Source organism: Chionomys nivalis, chromosome 23, assembly GCF_950005125.1.
Source record: "Chionomys nivalis chromosome 23, mChiNiv1.1, whole genome shotgun sequence".
NCBI classification, from domain to species: domain Eukaryota; kingdom Metazoa; phylum Chordata; class Mammalia; order Rodentia; family Cricetidae; genus Chionomys; species Chionomys nivalis.
Genome location: NC_080108.1, coordinates 30,439,054 through 30,455,225, shown reverse-complemented (window position 1 = coordinate 30,455,225; position 16,172 = coordinate 30,439,054). Strand labels below are relative to the sequence as shown.

Sequence of the window (16,172 nt, the reverse complement as noted above, 5' to 3'; positions counted from 1 at the left end):
TCTTAAATAGGTAGACTCTGAGTTACATAAGAATCTGCTCATCCGAATGTCTCCTTTTTCAGAATTAAACGACTTACAAAAGCCAACAGTTTTGCTTAATGCTTTGCTTACCGTGCAGAGAAGTGAACATATTCATCTTTACTACAACTTACAAAGTGAGTTTTATGTATGTGAAATTCTTATGCGTTGAGACCGGGAATCAGGCAAAACTAGAACAGGGTAAAACTTAATTGTATCTTTACAGATAACTAAATATAGAAATTTCATCTTTGAAGTCTAAGCCTCCAGCTGTGGACCCAGAACCTCCTCTGCCCTAGCTCTGAACCCTGCCTCTCAACTGCCTTCCTTAAGTGCAGTCTCATCAGCTAACATTTGGTTAAATACAATAGCCCATTTGACAGTGGCCAAGCCTGTGCCCTCTTCTCTTTTTGTTTATTTTTGTGAAATCCATGCAAAAATTTATGAAACTGCTAAAATGCCACAAAACATTCCAAAGGAAACATTAGTTAAACATATGTCAATTCTTAAACCTGAATGTGGACATTTTGCTGCTCTCAAAATTTAGCTATCTTAGATAAACAGAAAGATGTTTTGGCTACAGGAGATACATGCACAGCCCACTTGAAGATTTACAGCAAAGCCAGAGCCCTGCTTTCTGGTTGCCAAGGCAACGCAGCTCACAGCCCTGCCTTCAAGCCTTCTGCACCAGGAATGGCTAGACCCGAACTAAGGCAAACTAAACCCTTCTCTCTCTAAACTCTGTCTCAGGTATTTGCTCAAGCAACAAGCAAGATAATAAAGAGACATAAAGGATTTGTCAGTGCGAGTTCTCTCAAACCACTCTCTGTGGTCTAAATATTCTGACAGTTAACTTTTTCTACAGCACAGAGACTCTTACAAGTTAAACCTCCAATGGCTTCTATGGGTTAACTTCCTTGGGGTGTTGAGAAAATTATCTTTGCCATTAAACTCTCAGTTTATAAGCTAATACCCAAGCATGGACAATCAGTTTTGAATCATAAAATAATCTTTTATGTAGTATAATATAGTACTAGGGCAAGTCATAGGAGGAAGATAGTTGCACAGATTGATAGGTACTGAACCAATAACGGATAACAGATAGACAGATAAGTGGATAGACAGGTTAACAGAAAGACAGATAGAAGATAGTACTAGGGCAAGTCATAGGAGGAAGATAGTTGCACAGATTGATAGGTACTGAACCAATAACGGATAACAGATAGACAGATAAATGGATAGACAGGTTAACAGAAAGACAGATAGAAGATAGATAGAAGATAGATAGATAGATAGATAGATAGATAGATAGATAGATAGATAGATAGATAGATAGATAGGCACATGAGCACTGTCTTTGCAAAGTGAGAATCCTGACAGAGTGAGTGTGTGCCTGTGTGTGAGAGAGAGTGTGTGTTATGTGTATGCATATACACACATGTGTGTTGACACAAAGTGAATTTCTTCATTTCTCTCAACTTTAGCTTCTGAGACAGAGCCTCTTGTTAAACTCAGAGCTCATCAATTAGCTAGGCTCACTGCCCACTGCTCCAGGGAACATTGGACAAGGATCCTGATATCTCCAATCCCCCTCCCCATCCCTACTGCCCTCACCAGCTCTCCAGTTACAGATGTACACAGTCATGACTGGCTTTTACAGGAGAGCCACGGGTATGAACTCAGCCTTGTGCTTGCATGGCCAATGCCTTATTGATGGAGCATTCCCCCAGCCACAAATCTGTATTTCTTATGAGAGAGAAAGAGAGACAGAGACAGAGTCGGGGGTGGAGGATAGGAGGGAGGGATGGATGGAGGGAGGAGGGATGGAAATATGTTACCACATGGTGCTTGCATGTGAGTGTGACCACAAGAGCATTTGTGTGCACAAGCAGATGCCAGACAGATGTCATTAGGTGGGTATCTTCTGTTACTGGTCTGGTTGTCCTAAGACAGGGCCTTCCACTCTCCTGAAAGCTTGCTGTTTCAGCTAGGGTGGCTGCCAGTGAGCTCTCAGGAGTCATCTTTTTCCACTTCTCAGTACAAGGTTAAGGGCAAGTGCAGCCAAGCCCAACTGTGTTGAGAACTCAGGGAGGTCCTCAGGTTTACTGGGTAAGTGCCCCTACCCAGTGAACCCACTCCATGGGCTCCTCAGTCTGGTTTAAGCCAGCTTTTTGTGCTTCAAAGTGGCCCAAAAAAAAAAAACCAATGAAAGTTAAACGTTTGACTCACTGCATTTCTAGATCTACTTTGGTTTGCTCACCTACTCACACCAGAATTTCTTAACTCCTAAGTCATACACAGGTTTCCCAAGGGACTTTCTAGCTAAAACAAGTGATACTTCCCCTCTATGGCAGTACAACAGTCTGTGGGACAGTGTGGAAATATATCTGTACTCTGAGCTATTTCCACTAACTATTCATGAATGTGTATACCCAACTTAAAAAAACTCCACAAAATTGGTCACCTCGTGGAGGCAGGTTTTTTTTTTCTTTTTTAAATTACTCTCTCCCAGAGTTCTTTAATATTTCTAGAATGCTTTATTCAGAAGGAATCTTATTTTCTGCAAAGATAACATGAGTTATAATGTTTTTATGGAGTCTAAGTCCATGACAGAATGCCTGCATCTAGGTAAGTTATAAAGAAAATGAAGCTGTCTCCTCCAGTAAAGAAGGCTCGGAAGTGTAAGGTGAAGTCAGTCACCTGCAGAGCCTTCTTGCTGTGTCATGGCAAAAAGAGCAGAAAGGGTCAAGTTCGCCCTTCAGGAACTCATACCAGTACAATGGCATTAATATTGATTCCATCTTAAACGTGATCACATTTCAGCTGTTGCATCAGATACAAAGCTCCCAAATACCTACATTTGGGGGATGCAGGCAAACCAAAGTGTGCACTACAAGATCTCATTGAAAACATATAAATGTCAGATGGCTGGGTATGAAATGTAACATGTTTAAAGATAGAGGGGGACTTTTCTATGGGATTCAATATTAGGATCTACCTGTCCCCATGTTCAGCCCCAGTATTCTCTCTATACTCTTGGGAAAACGGGCCAAGCCAGCAGTCACGGTAAGCCACGCTTTGCTCTCAAAACTAGTCTGTTGGGCTAAGGTTGAAGTTCAGCATTGAGTGTTTGCCTCCCTGATAATGCTGCCTGTGTTTTATCCCCAGCTCCACTGCTACAACAATGATTATGTGTGGTGAGATCGGAGTCTTCTGAATCTTTTATTTTTCAAAACACACATGTTTACTAACGTGTAAACTGATCCCCTGGCTCTCTCGAGAAAATACAGAGGTTTAAAAGTAACAACTGTCCCCTCAACATGAAAGCCTGTGTCTGTGGAGCAAAATCCTGTTCTGTTTGCTTTTTAGGTTGGCCCATGAAGACAAATACTTAGTTTTTGTGTACAGAAAATGTCACCCATAACCATCAATGAACCACAAATGAATTCCTTTTCTTTAACATCTTTGCGAAATGTATAGCCCCTGATTCACAATGAAAAAAGATTTACTTTATTTTGTATTTACAGCAAGAATGACAGTGGGCAATATATATATATATATATATATACACATACATACATATATATGTATATATAATTTTAAATATATAAAATTTATATTTGACAACTATGTAGAAAGTGCTAATTTCACTGTTCATTAATCCTTTCAACATCACATTTTCTTTTAAAATTTAATTTTTGAGTAGATGGTAGACGAGGGCTAAAATATATGATGATAGAATCTATATCCTCTTTCAAATAAATAAAGAAGCATAAATCAGAGCTCTTCAATGGGTATAGTTTGACTCTCATCTGAATTTCATTCTTGCTCATCTGAATGTGAGAATCACTCATGCTGATGTTTTGATTGTTTTAAACGTTGCTGTATGATGTTTGAGCTTCACGGGGAAATGCGGAGATACAACAGCCAGCACTTAGCGATGGATTCTGCCTGGCACTACTGTCCTCTTTAAAGCCACACAGAAGGCCAATCTATACCCCAGCCCCAGAAGGCAAAGCTGGACTCTGGTTTGAATCCGTGGCACAGCAAGTCTAAGGAAAATGACCTGACTTTATCCTTTCTTCCAAATTCTGCAGACAGATGATCCTAAAGTACATCGCCCTAAAAAAAATCTGCAAGCAATTGAAAGCTACCACATCTCTGGATAACACTGTTGGGCGGGGGGGGGGGGAGCATGGCCTGCGGAGTCTCTATAAAAAGCACAAGCAACCTCAACTCCTCAGCTGTATGGAAAGGCTCATGTGCTTTCCAAGTAGAGACGAAAATTCTGTGTCACAACACAGTGAGTGCTTTAGAATTACCCACACCAATCCTTACGCAGGCTCAATTCTGTGGGGCCAGTGCGAGTTCTCACTCTTCTTCTGCTTTGAAATCAACATAAAAGCTCCCCAGTGACAGAGGCAACAGCCACCGAAGGTTTTTTTCACAGCTTATGGTCTTATCCTGAGTACAATTACATGCATTTCGGAATTATGTCTCCTGAAGTAAGAAACTGCATGCATATCTGTCTGGAAGAGTCTTCACATGACCCCAAGTCTCCAGCTATAAAAATATCTTCTTGGAAATGCTCATACCTATTCATGCACTTGTATAAACATTCTTTGCTTTCTTTCATATCATTTTTTTCCCCGGCAAATATGTAAGAAGCACCTCTCAGGTGTCAGGCACCAGGCAAGCACTCCTTATAGACACAGCACTGCCTCACAGAGTGTGGTCTAATAGAGAATCCGTGAAGAAGACTGACCACGTGAAACAGACCACCGAAGCTCAAAACTGTGACGTCAAAAGAAAGAGTTTCTTTAAAAGGCAGAAGGGAAAAACCCAGCTTGGGGTGACACTTCTCTGAATCCCTGCATAGAGCATGGGTGTCCCTCTCTAGAAGGTGACCTGGGAAAGCCTTTAAAGCAGGACCTGGCCCCAGCGTTGCTGGACAGCACAGTAGTGTTTGTTTGTCTTAAGCACATTTCCTCATCTGCACCTTTAAAACTTTGACAAGCTGATCGCCACGCTTGAAGGCCAATGCGATGTGATATTGAAGAAGGTAAGTTAAAAAGATAAAAAATAATAAACATACACAGCGATGTAAGCCTTTTACACTTCAAGAGATTTCAGCTGTCCCATGTGCCTCGCTTACTCCTCAAACTACAGTGATCAGTGCACACTATAAAACCCAGACCCACGTGACAAACAAGAGAGGCGCTGCTACCTCTGCTACCGCAGACACCAGACTGTGGTAAGGCCAGTACTGAATCTACACTGCTTGACACGTGAAATCACAAAGTCGACAACCTGACAGAAACCTTTCTTCCTCAGAGTTCTGTGTGCTCGCCCCCTGAACTCTGTGTGCATTTAACGGAAGGAAGTGCCCTCTCTCTTAACGTCTTAGAGACAGACATTCTTCACTGAAACAGTCACAAGATTTGACAAGAAGAGCAAACAGCAGCAGCCACTTTTCCAACTGTATTCACTTCCGGTCATCCACGGAAACATGAGTGGAGGGTTTGCTCTTGGAGGCTGGAGGCAGAAGCTAACCATAAGTGTCGATAAACTGAATTTCAGGGAATTTCACGTGGAATTGTTCTTTAAGCAGGCATTGATTAAGGCTAAATATTTACATATTTACACGCAAGGTACTATAAGCTCCCTGAGCAGGCTCACGAAGGAAGCCACTCACATCAGGAAAATGAGGGTAAGATCCATTTTTTTAAAAAAAGGATCGAACAATACAAGCTTTACAATCTCCCTAGGGAGAAAGACAAAAAGCATTTGCCTAGGGCTCCCTCCATCATCCATTCTAATATTAAACACAAGCCTCTCTACATCAAGTGTGTTATGTAAGGGACTGCTGTAATCTATTTCCTAAGTTCATTTGTGCTTTCTTATAAGTGCCTGGCATTGATGTCTGCTCATGACTTAGGCATGAAGCGGACTGACAGTGAAAGGCAATGTCCTCAATGAACATCCATAGTTCTCTGCATGGCAGCCTGGACTCAAACACTGACACACTCTGTGGACCTTCCTGAGAGGCCTTTCCTAGTAAGCAGTTTTCCAAACCCCAACTGGGTCAGCAAAACACACTTTTCCTGGCTGAGTCATCCCCCAGCTCTCCTCTGCACTGAATGCCCTGGTCCATTCCCTACCTTTGAACTGCTAGAAGCAATTCTCACACAGTCTTGAATGTGGCTCATCCCTGTAGTGGAGAAACAGGCAACAGACGCCTTTCTGATATGGACGCCACAGTCTTGACTGAAGTTTTCTTTGCAGACCCCCACCCCCGAAATAGAGTGTTGGTATCCATCTGTGCACTTGGGTTCAGCGAGTCACCTAAGACCAGAGTTCACAGGTTTGGAAGTGGAACCATAGCCGCCAGGCCTAGATTCTTTCTAAGTACCCTAAAGGGTTCTGGGCTTTAGCCTCCTGCTTGCAAACCAGCAGAGTGCAGATCTGGAGTAAGCGCCCAATCAACAATCAACAACAGAGCAACTCTGAAGTCAGAGAGCGGGTGTCAGACAATTCCCCAAATGCTTGATCCTAGCTTACTCTAGACAGAATCTCTCTGCCTTTCTTCTCTCATCTGGGGGAAAAAAAGACAAGAAAAATGAACTAAGTATAGATTATGTGTGTATGTGCTTATTAGCATGGGTGAATATGTGAACATTTGTATGTGAACATGTGTGAGTGTGTGAACACCACATGTGAATGTTAGTTTGTGCCCGTGTTGTTTTGCATAAATACCTTCAGCTAATGCTTTGCACCCACTTCGTACATAAATAAGAATGCGTCTGTTAAAAGGCTCCAAAAGGCTTCTTTAAATGTACTCAGACTGTGTTCTTCTGCACTATGCTGTGTTTACACCTAGATGTATACAAGTGGATTTATCAGGAAAAAATGTAGCCCATGGCATATTAACACTGGAGGGCTAGAACTGTGACAATAAGCACTTTGTGTACCAGTTCTTTTTGTCAACTTGACAAAAGCTAGGGTCAACTGGGAAGAACGAATCTTAATCGAGAAAATGTCCCCGTGGTATTGGCCTGCATGCAAGCCTGTGGCGCATTTCTTTGATTAATGGCTGATAAGGGAGGATCCAATTCACTGTGGGGTTGGGGTGTGGGCACCCTTGGGTTGTTGGGTTCAGTTCAATGGGAAAGAAAGCTGAGTAAGCCGTAGAGAACACACCAGTAAGCAGCAGCCCTCGATGGCTTCTGCATCGACTCCTGCCTCCAGGTTCCTGCCTTGAGTTTCTGAGCTCACTTCCTGCAGGACTAGCATGTGACCTAGGACATGTAAGATGGAATAAACCCTTTCCTCCTTAAGTTAATTTTGGTGGGTGACTGTGTTTATCATAGCAATGGAGTCTCAACTAAGACTGTACCTGTGGATGCTTCCTAATGGCAATGAGGACAAGACACAGGGGTGAGGTTTCATATGTGCATGAAACCAGAAAAAAAATGATCTTGCAGCTATATTTCCTTAGGATTGAATTAATGTTGATAGAATAATTAAATTGTAGACATAGCCCTAGAAGTGCTAGACTTCAGGTCTTACCTTATGCCCCCAATACTTTCCACTGAAAAAGGAAGATGTGCAGTTTACGCTAACAAATCAATACCTGTTTTAATAAATCAAAGCCTCATTTAAATATCTTCCAGTGTTTTTTTATTTTTCAGCATTTCCTATCTTCGTTCATCTGTCCTTCTATCTAGTCAATATGATTCATACACAAAAACAACCGCTAAGCACCAAAAACGCAACATAAACATAGTAATTTTAGGTAGATAATATCCTCACACATAGAAATCTCTCAGAAATCCATACACTAAATCTCAGTAATTACACCCACACACACAATTTCCAGGATATTTGAAATTTTAAAGTAGGCAATAAGAGAAAGAAGACAAGTTATATCAAAGAAAATGGTGTTGACTGATCACTGTCGGGGAAGCCAAATAAAAAGATGAGGGAAAGAAAAACTGGAAGACAAAAAAAAAAAAAAGTAGAATTTCTCCAGTATCCATATATCAGGCTATGACAGAAACCAATGCTGTGTATGAAAGTACCCAAATCTATTCCTAACTACTTGCACAAAACTCCAAAAAGGAGTGGCCAGCTAGCACACCTATGCACATAATTTATTTGCATATTTGTTTATCCGAAACCAGATGCTCCTTGGGAGCATCATCTTCACATCTTCCAGCAGGTACAGACAGCGCATTACAGATGCTTAAGGAGACAGGCACAGCATTGCCGCTGCGCAGCGATGGCCTCCAACACTCCTAAACCCATAAGCAAGCACATTTTCATCTCTCCCACCTAGCTACATATGTGTTTCTAAACAATCTCACTCAAAGTATGTGTGAAGGTTTCTAATTCACTAGATGTATGTTCTTAGAACTACATCTATGGAGGTGCCAGCCACGCAGCTTGCTGCTATAGTGCACGCCAGTCAGGCACACGGTCCTAAGCCTGCTTCTGAGCACTGTAAACAAATGTTTGTGTGTGTGTCTATGTGTGTGTACATGTGACGGTGTGCACATGTGTCTATGTGTATTTGTAGGTATATATGTTTGTGTGTGTTTATATGTATGTGTGTCTGTAATATATGTGTGTATGCATGTATGTATATGGGTAAGAACTTCAGGAAAATTTACAACAAACACATGACCGTTTATAACCGTTATCACTAATATTTTTAATTCTGCCATCCTTACTCCTTACCATTTTTGCTGTCTGAATTTAAACTATTATCAAAATATCCTCTTTACAGCACATCTCAAATCTTGCCAAACTTCCACAGATTACCTTGTGGAATCTCTGGTATCATGGGGGAGGGCCTGGGCGACTTGTGTGTATTCTGTGTTGAGTTTCATGTCTCTGGTGAGACACTAAACTCTGATCCTGCTCGCGCGGACTTTTCTACCTTTGCCAACCTGGTCTTCTACTGCTGATAGCAGCCAGAATCCATGCCCACATCCAGTATTATTCTACATTCTTTCATGAAGCTTTCCACCTCAAAAATATCCCTCTCCAGCTACTTCTCCCTCCTGTCTCTGCTTCTTTTCCTTACTCTGCATGCCGGTCATCTACTCTAGTGGGACTTACCATGTCACAGATTTTGTGAGAACCATTGCTACTTCCAATAGTTACAACCCTCTTAAAGCTAGACTACTTATTGTTTGGCAATTATTTCTTCATTTGTAATTTACAGTACTTGGTTTTGTGCAGTGACCAAGCAAGCTCTTAATTGAGTGAATTATTTTAAAAAAATGACTGAGGTGTGTCTCAAGCCTTAAATCCACATATTCTCTGTTGTCCCCTGCCAAGCGTGACTCCTAAAATAATAACCATTGCCACATATGAGGTTGTTTTAATAATAGGCATATCTCATAATTCCTATTTACATGTGTGTTCTGCAGTACAATGTTGGCTAATCTGCTTCTTTGAAGAAGAAGACACTTCACACTGCTGTCAATCATATCTGTCCAAAAGCCCTAACTTATGTTCAAAATAAAGTTAGGTCGCTGAAGTCAGAAAAAGTACGTCCGTGAGAAAGCAAATTGAGGAGGCATAAAAGAATATACCGTGGCTATCCTGTGCACAGTTTAAAACAGTGATATTCTGTGGTCTGTACTTTTGACATATCTGTCAATAAGTCTAGGGAAATCAAGGACACCTCCACTCAAAGACCATGAACCAAGACAAGTAAGTGACATTATGAGGCATACCAACTGTGCGCATAACATCACAAGAGCTGGGTAACAAAGTCATAAACTGTGCAGGGTCTGCACTACCACTGTCCCTCATTCTTCTGACCATGTTTTGCTGTGTAGACTTCTGAAAGCACCATTCAACACAGTCTGCTCCTATCTGACTTCCAATACAATGATGTTTGACATAGTGACACACTAAACATTCATGCTAGCTTTCTCAAGATCTTGACATTACCAACTGAAATTTTTCAGACAGCAGATTTTGAATATAGAAACTTGATACCATAAGGTCATAAAAACATTGCTTCTGGACAAGGACTATTGTAAAGATAGGAATAAGTGCATAATGTTTATTTTCCAGTGTGCACTAAAGTCACGTCCCTGTATTTTATGTTGCGCTACCTGAGTACAAAGATGTCCTGAGTGCTATACTTTGGAGGAAATGAAGGGAAAAACCAAACAGAAACACTGTTACTTCTCTTTCTTTTTTATGACCAGTGCTGTTGATCAGAGTATGGACTTGTGAATGTTAGTTAGGCAGATGTGCACTATGCTCCTGAATTACAAGTACCTCATGCCATTATTTAAATTTTTTAATTATAAAAATAAATTTATTAAGATATTTTTCCTCTACTCCCCCAATTAACATATATTTAAACATATATTTTATGCAAGATTGCAGGAAATTGCTCCTATAGTTTGTTACAACGTTTCTTCAAAGACTAGCCACAAAACACCTGTTTCAAAATAATTTGAAGCACGGTTCTTACGAGTGAATACCCCGAGACTCCATTCGACTCCAGCCCTGCAAGAACTCCTTGGAGCGAGGCACTAGCGTGTATGAATTAAAAGCAAGTTTGCCCATGTGATTCCAATGTACAACACGTTAATAAGGAAAACATACCCACTCATAGTCTCAACATGGTATGTTCAGAAGAAAAGTTGCCAACTGATAGCTTCCAAAAAATATTGTGTTCAAACACCCGTTCTTAGGATTTCTACAGGGCCACTAGACAGACAAATCAACAAACATGTTTCCTCAGTTCACGATATCACTTAGCTTCTTATTTCTTGGTGCATTAATGTAGGAGGGGGGGCACCGTCTCCGCACCTGCGGATACTAACCTCCTCTTCCCACACTTCAGAATATTGGATCTTGTCAGCATAGGCTTTAAGCCTGACCCTGGAATGCCAAACCTTCCAGAGTCCTGGCAAGGAGGCCTCCCCAAGAGCGCAGGGCAGGGCTCCGTCAGCACCTAGGACAGCGCCCGGCGGAGGAAATCGGGCCTCAAGCAGCAGAGACCTGGGACACCCACCCGAAAAGCCGCTAGACACAGACTACAGACACTTGCTCTTCTCTCCCGCAGTCAGCAGCTCTTTCCAAATGACAACAAAGGAAATCCGAAGTACCTTTCACCTAGGGATGCAAGCCGCCCCCACACCCAGTCTTCAGCGCCTGTTGCTAAGGGAGGGGAGACGGCGCTCGGAAAGCCTCGCGACCAGGTGACAGCCCTTCTGAGATGCTGTCTGCCTCGGGCGGCGCTGAGGACCGGAACTCTGGGCCATCCTAGGACCCCGCGACAGGCCTGGCGCCCACGAGCGTGCAGGGAGCGGGGCGGGCAAGAGCCCGGCGCCAGAGCGCGCGGCTTCCCCTGCGGACCAGGAAGCCCAGGCCGGCTGAGGCCTCCAGCCCAGCACGGGAGACATAGAAGGGCCCAAGCGGCCGGGTAGGGCCGGGACAGCTTGGGGAAGCGCAGGCACTCACCATGTTGACTTCAGAAACCATGTCGATGCTGGCGATGTCGATGTTCATCCCCACGCAGACTGGGGGACCTGCGGGAAGCGCAGCACACTGTGATCAGCCAGGCTACTGCAGGGGGGTACGGGTGGCTCTGGGGATAGGGGGGCTCGCAAAGGACCACCCACCCCACCCCGCTGCAGCTCCGCGGAGGCCGCCCCCGCCTCCCTCTCCACCCAGGACGCCAACACGGAGGATCGCGCTTCCCGCAGCGGCCGCGCGCATCCCACTTACCCCCGAAGTCGGGTCTCAGACGAATGTCGTAGCCTTTCAACAGCTTGTCGACGGTCTCCTTCACAAAGGACATGTTCCCGGGGTCGTTGACGCTGAAAGAGGGGCACGGGGCACAGAGAACAGGGTCAGGCAGCTGCTCGCCCGCCAGCGCCCGGCGCGCACACAGCGCGCCAGCCCGCGCCCGGCCCGCTTCCCGTCAACCCATCAGCGACCCTACCTCTGGGCGCAGCAAACCACCGCCACCAGCACCGGGGCCGAGAAGATGCCAAAAAGCCTTCCTCCCGCAAAGCCCCACATCCCTTCGCCGCGCCCCGGCACGGGGGAGGGGGCGCCCCGCCGCCGTCGCGACCCGCAGCCGGGGCTGCTGCTGCTGCTGCCACCACCGCCGCCGCGCTGGCCCGGAGCGGAGGAGGCGGAGGGGGAGGGGGAGGAGGAGAGCAGGGGGAGGAGCAGGCCAGGAGGGAGGAGCCCCGGCGCGGGAGCGCTGGGCGGGCGGAGGCGGGGGCGGAGCCGGCCAAGAGCAGCACCCGCCCCCTACGGGTCCGCGGTCACCGCGGGGCTCCGGGCACCCTCTCCAGCTCGGGAGGTGCGGGGAGGAGCCGGCGTGCGGCCGCAGATCTGCTCTGGCCACTGCGGGCTAGGGCCACGACTGCGTGGCGCCTGACAAGGCGGGGGATGGGCCACCAAGCCAGCTCCTCTGAGCTCCCTACAGCCGGACGAGGGAGGGATGGTACCCTGAGATGCAACGGGAGGACAGCAGAGGCGTGGAAATGCTCCGCATTCCCCCAGCCCTATCCCACCCTCCACCTCCAACCTCGCCCTGCTCTGCCGGAGACCCACTGGGCGCTGCACAGAGGCTCGGCGAGCTACCTGGTCAGGAGCCTTGCGGCAGAGCTGTGAGGAAGCCCCATTCTCACCTGCTGGGCTCAGATTCACGGATCCCCAGTGTCCAGGAAAGCCAGATTGACAGCAGCAGGGCCTGGAGCCCGGAGCACATGGCGTTGCTCCTCTAGCCTAACCTGAGTGGAATCTGCTCCACTCCACCGTCACTGAGCTAGGAACCAACTGCGACGTGGGGATCCCCGCCTCCCTCCGCCCCTTCTCCCACCCCTGGGCTTTCCCGCCTGACCCATCCTCCAACCCCTTGCATGGGCCCGATTATCTATTTATCAAATATGACTATGTAAAACAGGCTCCTTAAGCTGCGCCTCTCCCCGTGTATCCTGCCTAACCGTGTGAGTACTGAATCTTTCCTGCTCACATAAAAGCATGCATAATTAACTGTTAAGTGAAATCTCGTCGATAAACTGCAGTCCAAACAAGACTTAAGAGACCCTGGCCTCTTTGTGGGAGCCTAGGCAGTTTGGATGCTCACCTTACTAGACCTGGATTGAGGTGGGTGGTCCTTGGACTTCCCACAGGGCAGGGAACCCTGATTGCTCTTAGGGCTGATGAGGGAGGGGGACTTGATTGGCGGGGAGGAGGCAGAAATCTTAAATAAATAAATAAATAAATAAATAAATAAATAAATAAAATTTTTTTAAAAAAGAGACCCTGGCCTCTCGCTGTAATGGTGGGAAGTAACGAGCCTTTTCTGGTGCACACCAGAAACATCCACACGTATTTTAAGGTAAAGGTCTTTGTTTTCCTTGTGCCTGGCTACCATCCTTTGGTGGTCATTAGATAACCGCTTGAATATTGGTCAAAAACAAGAACTGGTGTACCCCGAATTTGTGTGTGTGTGTGTAACCACTGTATATCCGCTGGTGCCCATTCCACCTGTACAGCAATGGAATACTCACATTGCTGCCTAACCCACCGTATGTATCACCACAGTACACCCAAAGGTGCCTACTCGCCTGTGGCCACAGGCTGCCTGTTTTTCTATAGTGACTGATAATCTTCAATAAAGTTTCTCTGTACCTGAGCTCCGAACATTGAGGAAGATGGCTCAACCACCCTAATACAGTCAAGCGGGAGAACCACAGATCAAGTCAGCTTCTAGTTTCTGTAGGCTGGTTCAGGCATCCAGGCTGTGATGAGTGCTTAATAACAACCACTTTCCAGTATTGACTCAGGTTTTTTTTCTTTCTCTTTTCTTTTCTATGACCAAGATTTATGTCGGTAAATATCTAAATCTAGACTCTCACTCTCAAGCTGGCATGCTTCTGTGCATTAATCTTAAATACCTTTTCTTTTCTAAAAATCAGCAGTTTTATTTTTAGGACTGTATTGTGGCTGCATTACCTGGAAGGTTTAGAGATAAATATAGCTCCCTAATTATTTTCTGGAAAAGTCCATTCACGAGTGCTTTGTATTCTGTGCCCTGTTCGCGTGCACTAGAATTATCTGCAAAGTGGCACCTTCGTTATGACACACATTCGTGATTAGCCTGTGTTTCCTGTTCATGTGCACTAGCTGTAGTGATAGATCCTGCTGGGAACGTGGTTCTGCGCAGGATATGGCAATCAAAGGAACGTGAGAATAAACCAGCAGCAACCCAGGGCTGTCCTCCTCCCTGCTGGTCTAGATGTCCAAAGATTGGAAGAAACACATTACCAGTCAGCTGTGAGCACCCTAGATCCTTGACTCCATCTCTCTCTGAAGTTCTTGGCCTTGCTAATCACCAGTGGTTACTCCAGCACCTGCTTCTGCGACACTTCTGATACCCCTTATACGGGAGCAATCCCTTACTGTCATCACGTTATATCTTGTCCGCCTCCTCAACTGATGAAGAGAGAGGATCAAATGCATTCTGCTTCAAATGGCCCTACTCAAATTCCGAAATTCCAGCAAGTCAGAAGTCCTAGGATGGACCTTTGGCCAACGGATAGAAGCAGGGAGTGTATCCCCATTTCTTAGTGCCTCTGAAAGCTGACCCTATGAGCCAGACCTCTCAGCTCCCAGGACTCAATCACAGCCTGTTTGGCGGCAAACCCTCCAGTGACTCCCTTTCCAAGTGTCGAGATCTTTTTCCTTTCACTCCTGTTTGAATTGCTGCTGCACACCTTCATAAAGAAATATCACTTACATTTTGCCTCCGGAAATGTTTTCTGGGGAATTCAGGCTAAGCCTGGAACCACCTGGCAAGTCATTAAAAATACCACTTTAAATACAATCACCATAAAACAGAAAAGAAGCGTTTAAGGGGACACACTCATGTAACCACTGCGATCCAGTTGCCTGTAGCAACAATGTGCTCATCCTCCAGGTCATTACAGCCACTTCCCGCTGTCCTCAGCCTACTTTAGTAGGTACGCCAAAAGGCTGCGTGAACACTGTGCACTTCACCCCATGTCCTTCTCCCTAGTGACAACGTGTTGGCAAATTCAGGAGAAAGACCAGTCTTAGTTAGCCCAGAGGATTGGTCATTTTTCTAAGTTGTATATTATAGGAAACAAAATGGGGAACATCAGATTGCATGCAAAGGATTATGGGAGGCTTGAAAGCACACAGATTGGAAGTGAGGAAACCAAATTAATTCCACTTCTGCTGTATTAACAAATCACTTCCTTGTTCTATTGCGCATTTTTTTCTTGTTTCTGGGCTAGAACAACGCTCATTCATGATAAAAAAAAAAGATACTATTTTTGAAATTCTTATGTACCAACTATACAAAAACAGTGAATTTGATTTTGATATTACATTGCTTTCATTTGCTTTTGACAGACAGACTTTTGCAGTCCGTGGTGGATAAATGTTCAGGACATAAGAAAAAGGAGGCAAATGGTGTTTGGTTCACAGCTAGACAGCTTTGAGAAGGCTAAGATTCCTTGGTATCTAAGTCCTCAGGTGGAGTGGTGGGATTTTCTAGATATTTTTGGCATACAAGATTTGTGGGGAGCTAGTGTTCCCTGTTTGAAGGAGCATTCATGACATGAGTATGACCATGTCAAAGACCCCAATGACTAGTGCCTCAAACTCGGGAGAGGCCAGGCCTTCCCTAAATCAGACTCGGGAAATAGCAAGGCTTTCCCTGGTTCCAGTAAAGACATCGCCAGCGTGCATAGAAAACATCAACTACAACTTCCTCCCCCTGGGTGACCAACGCCATAGACTGCTCCTGGGTAGAGAGCCACTATCTACCTAGGTGAGTTAACCCAACCGCTCATCCAGCTGAATCTGATAAACTTGCTGAGCTTCTGGGCTTCTGGTGCGTCTCCATCAGGGTGCACATCACCCAATCCCAACTTTTCTGTGTGTGCATCTCTTGTTTCTTCCTTCCCTGCCACCCAGCCAGCTCTGTCTTAAAGCCATGTAGACCATCATTTTCTTTTGTTTGTTTGTTGTTTACTGGTTCTCTGGTTTTCATTAGCCTTCTTTCACTACAGTTTTTACTAATTTGGGTCTTTGATTACCCGTGGGGTTGTTCTTTCACTCTTCACTTCATT

General features: G+C 45.1%; 1 protein-coding gene across 1 annotated transcript in view; it reads right to left on the bottom strand.

Annotated features, from left to right (window-relative positions):
- The window catches only part of Gabrb3 (gamma-aminobutyric acid type A receptor subunit beta3), a 234,693-nt gene extending 222,517 nt beyond the window's left edge, over nt 1-12,176 (bottom strand). The window contains exons 1-3 of the mRNA XM_057756286.1: nt 11,999-12,176; nt 11,782-11,873; nt 11,515-11,582 (exon numbers count right to left, since the gene is read on the bottom strand). Of these exons, the coding sequence (XP_057612269.1) occupies nt 11,515-11,582; nt 11,782-11,873; nt 11,999-12,078 (240 nt within the window). The 5' untranslated portion in view covers nt 12,079-12,176. The remainder of the gene's footprint in view (nt 1-11,514; nt 11,583-11,781; nt 11,874-11,998) is intronic.
- Between the last annotated feature and the right edge of the window lie 3,996 nt (nt 12,177-16,172).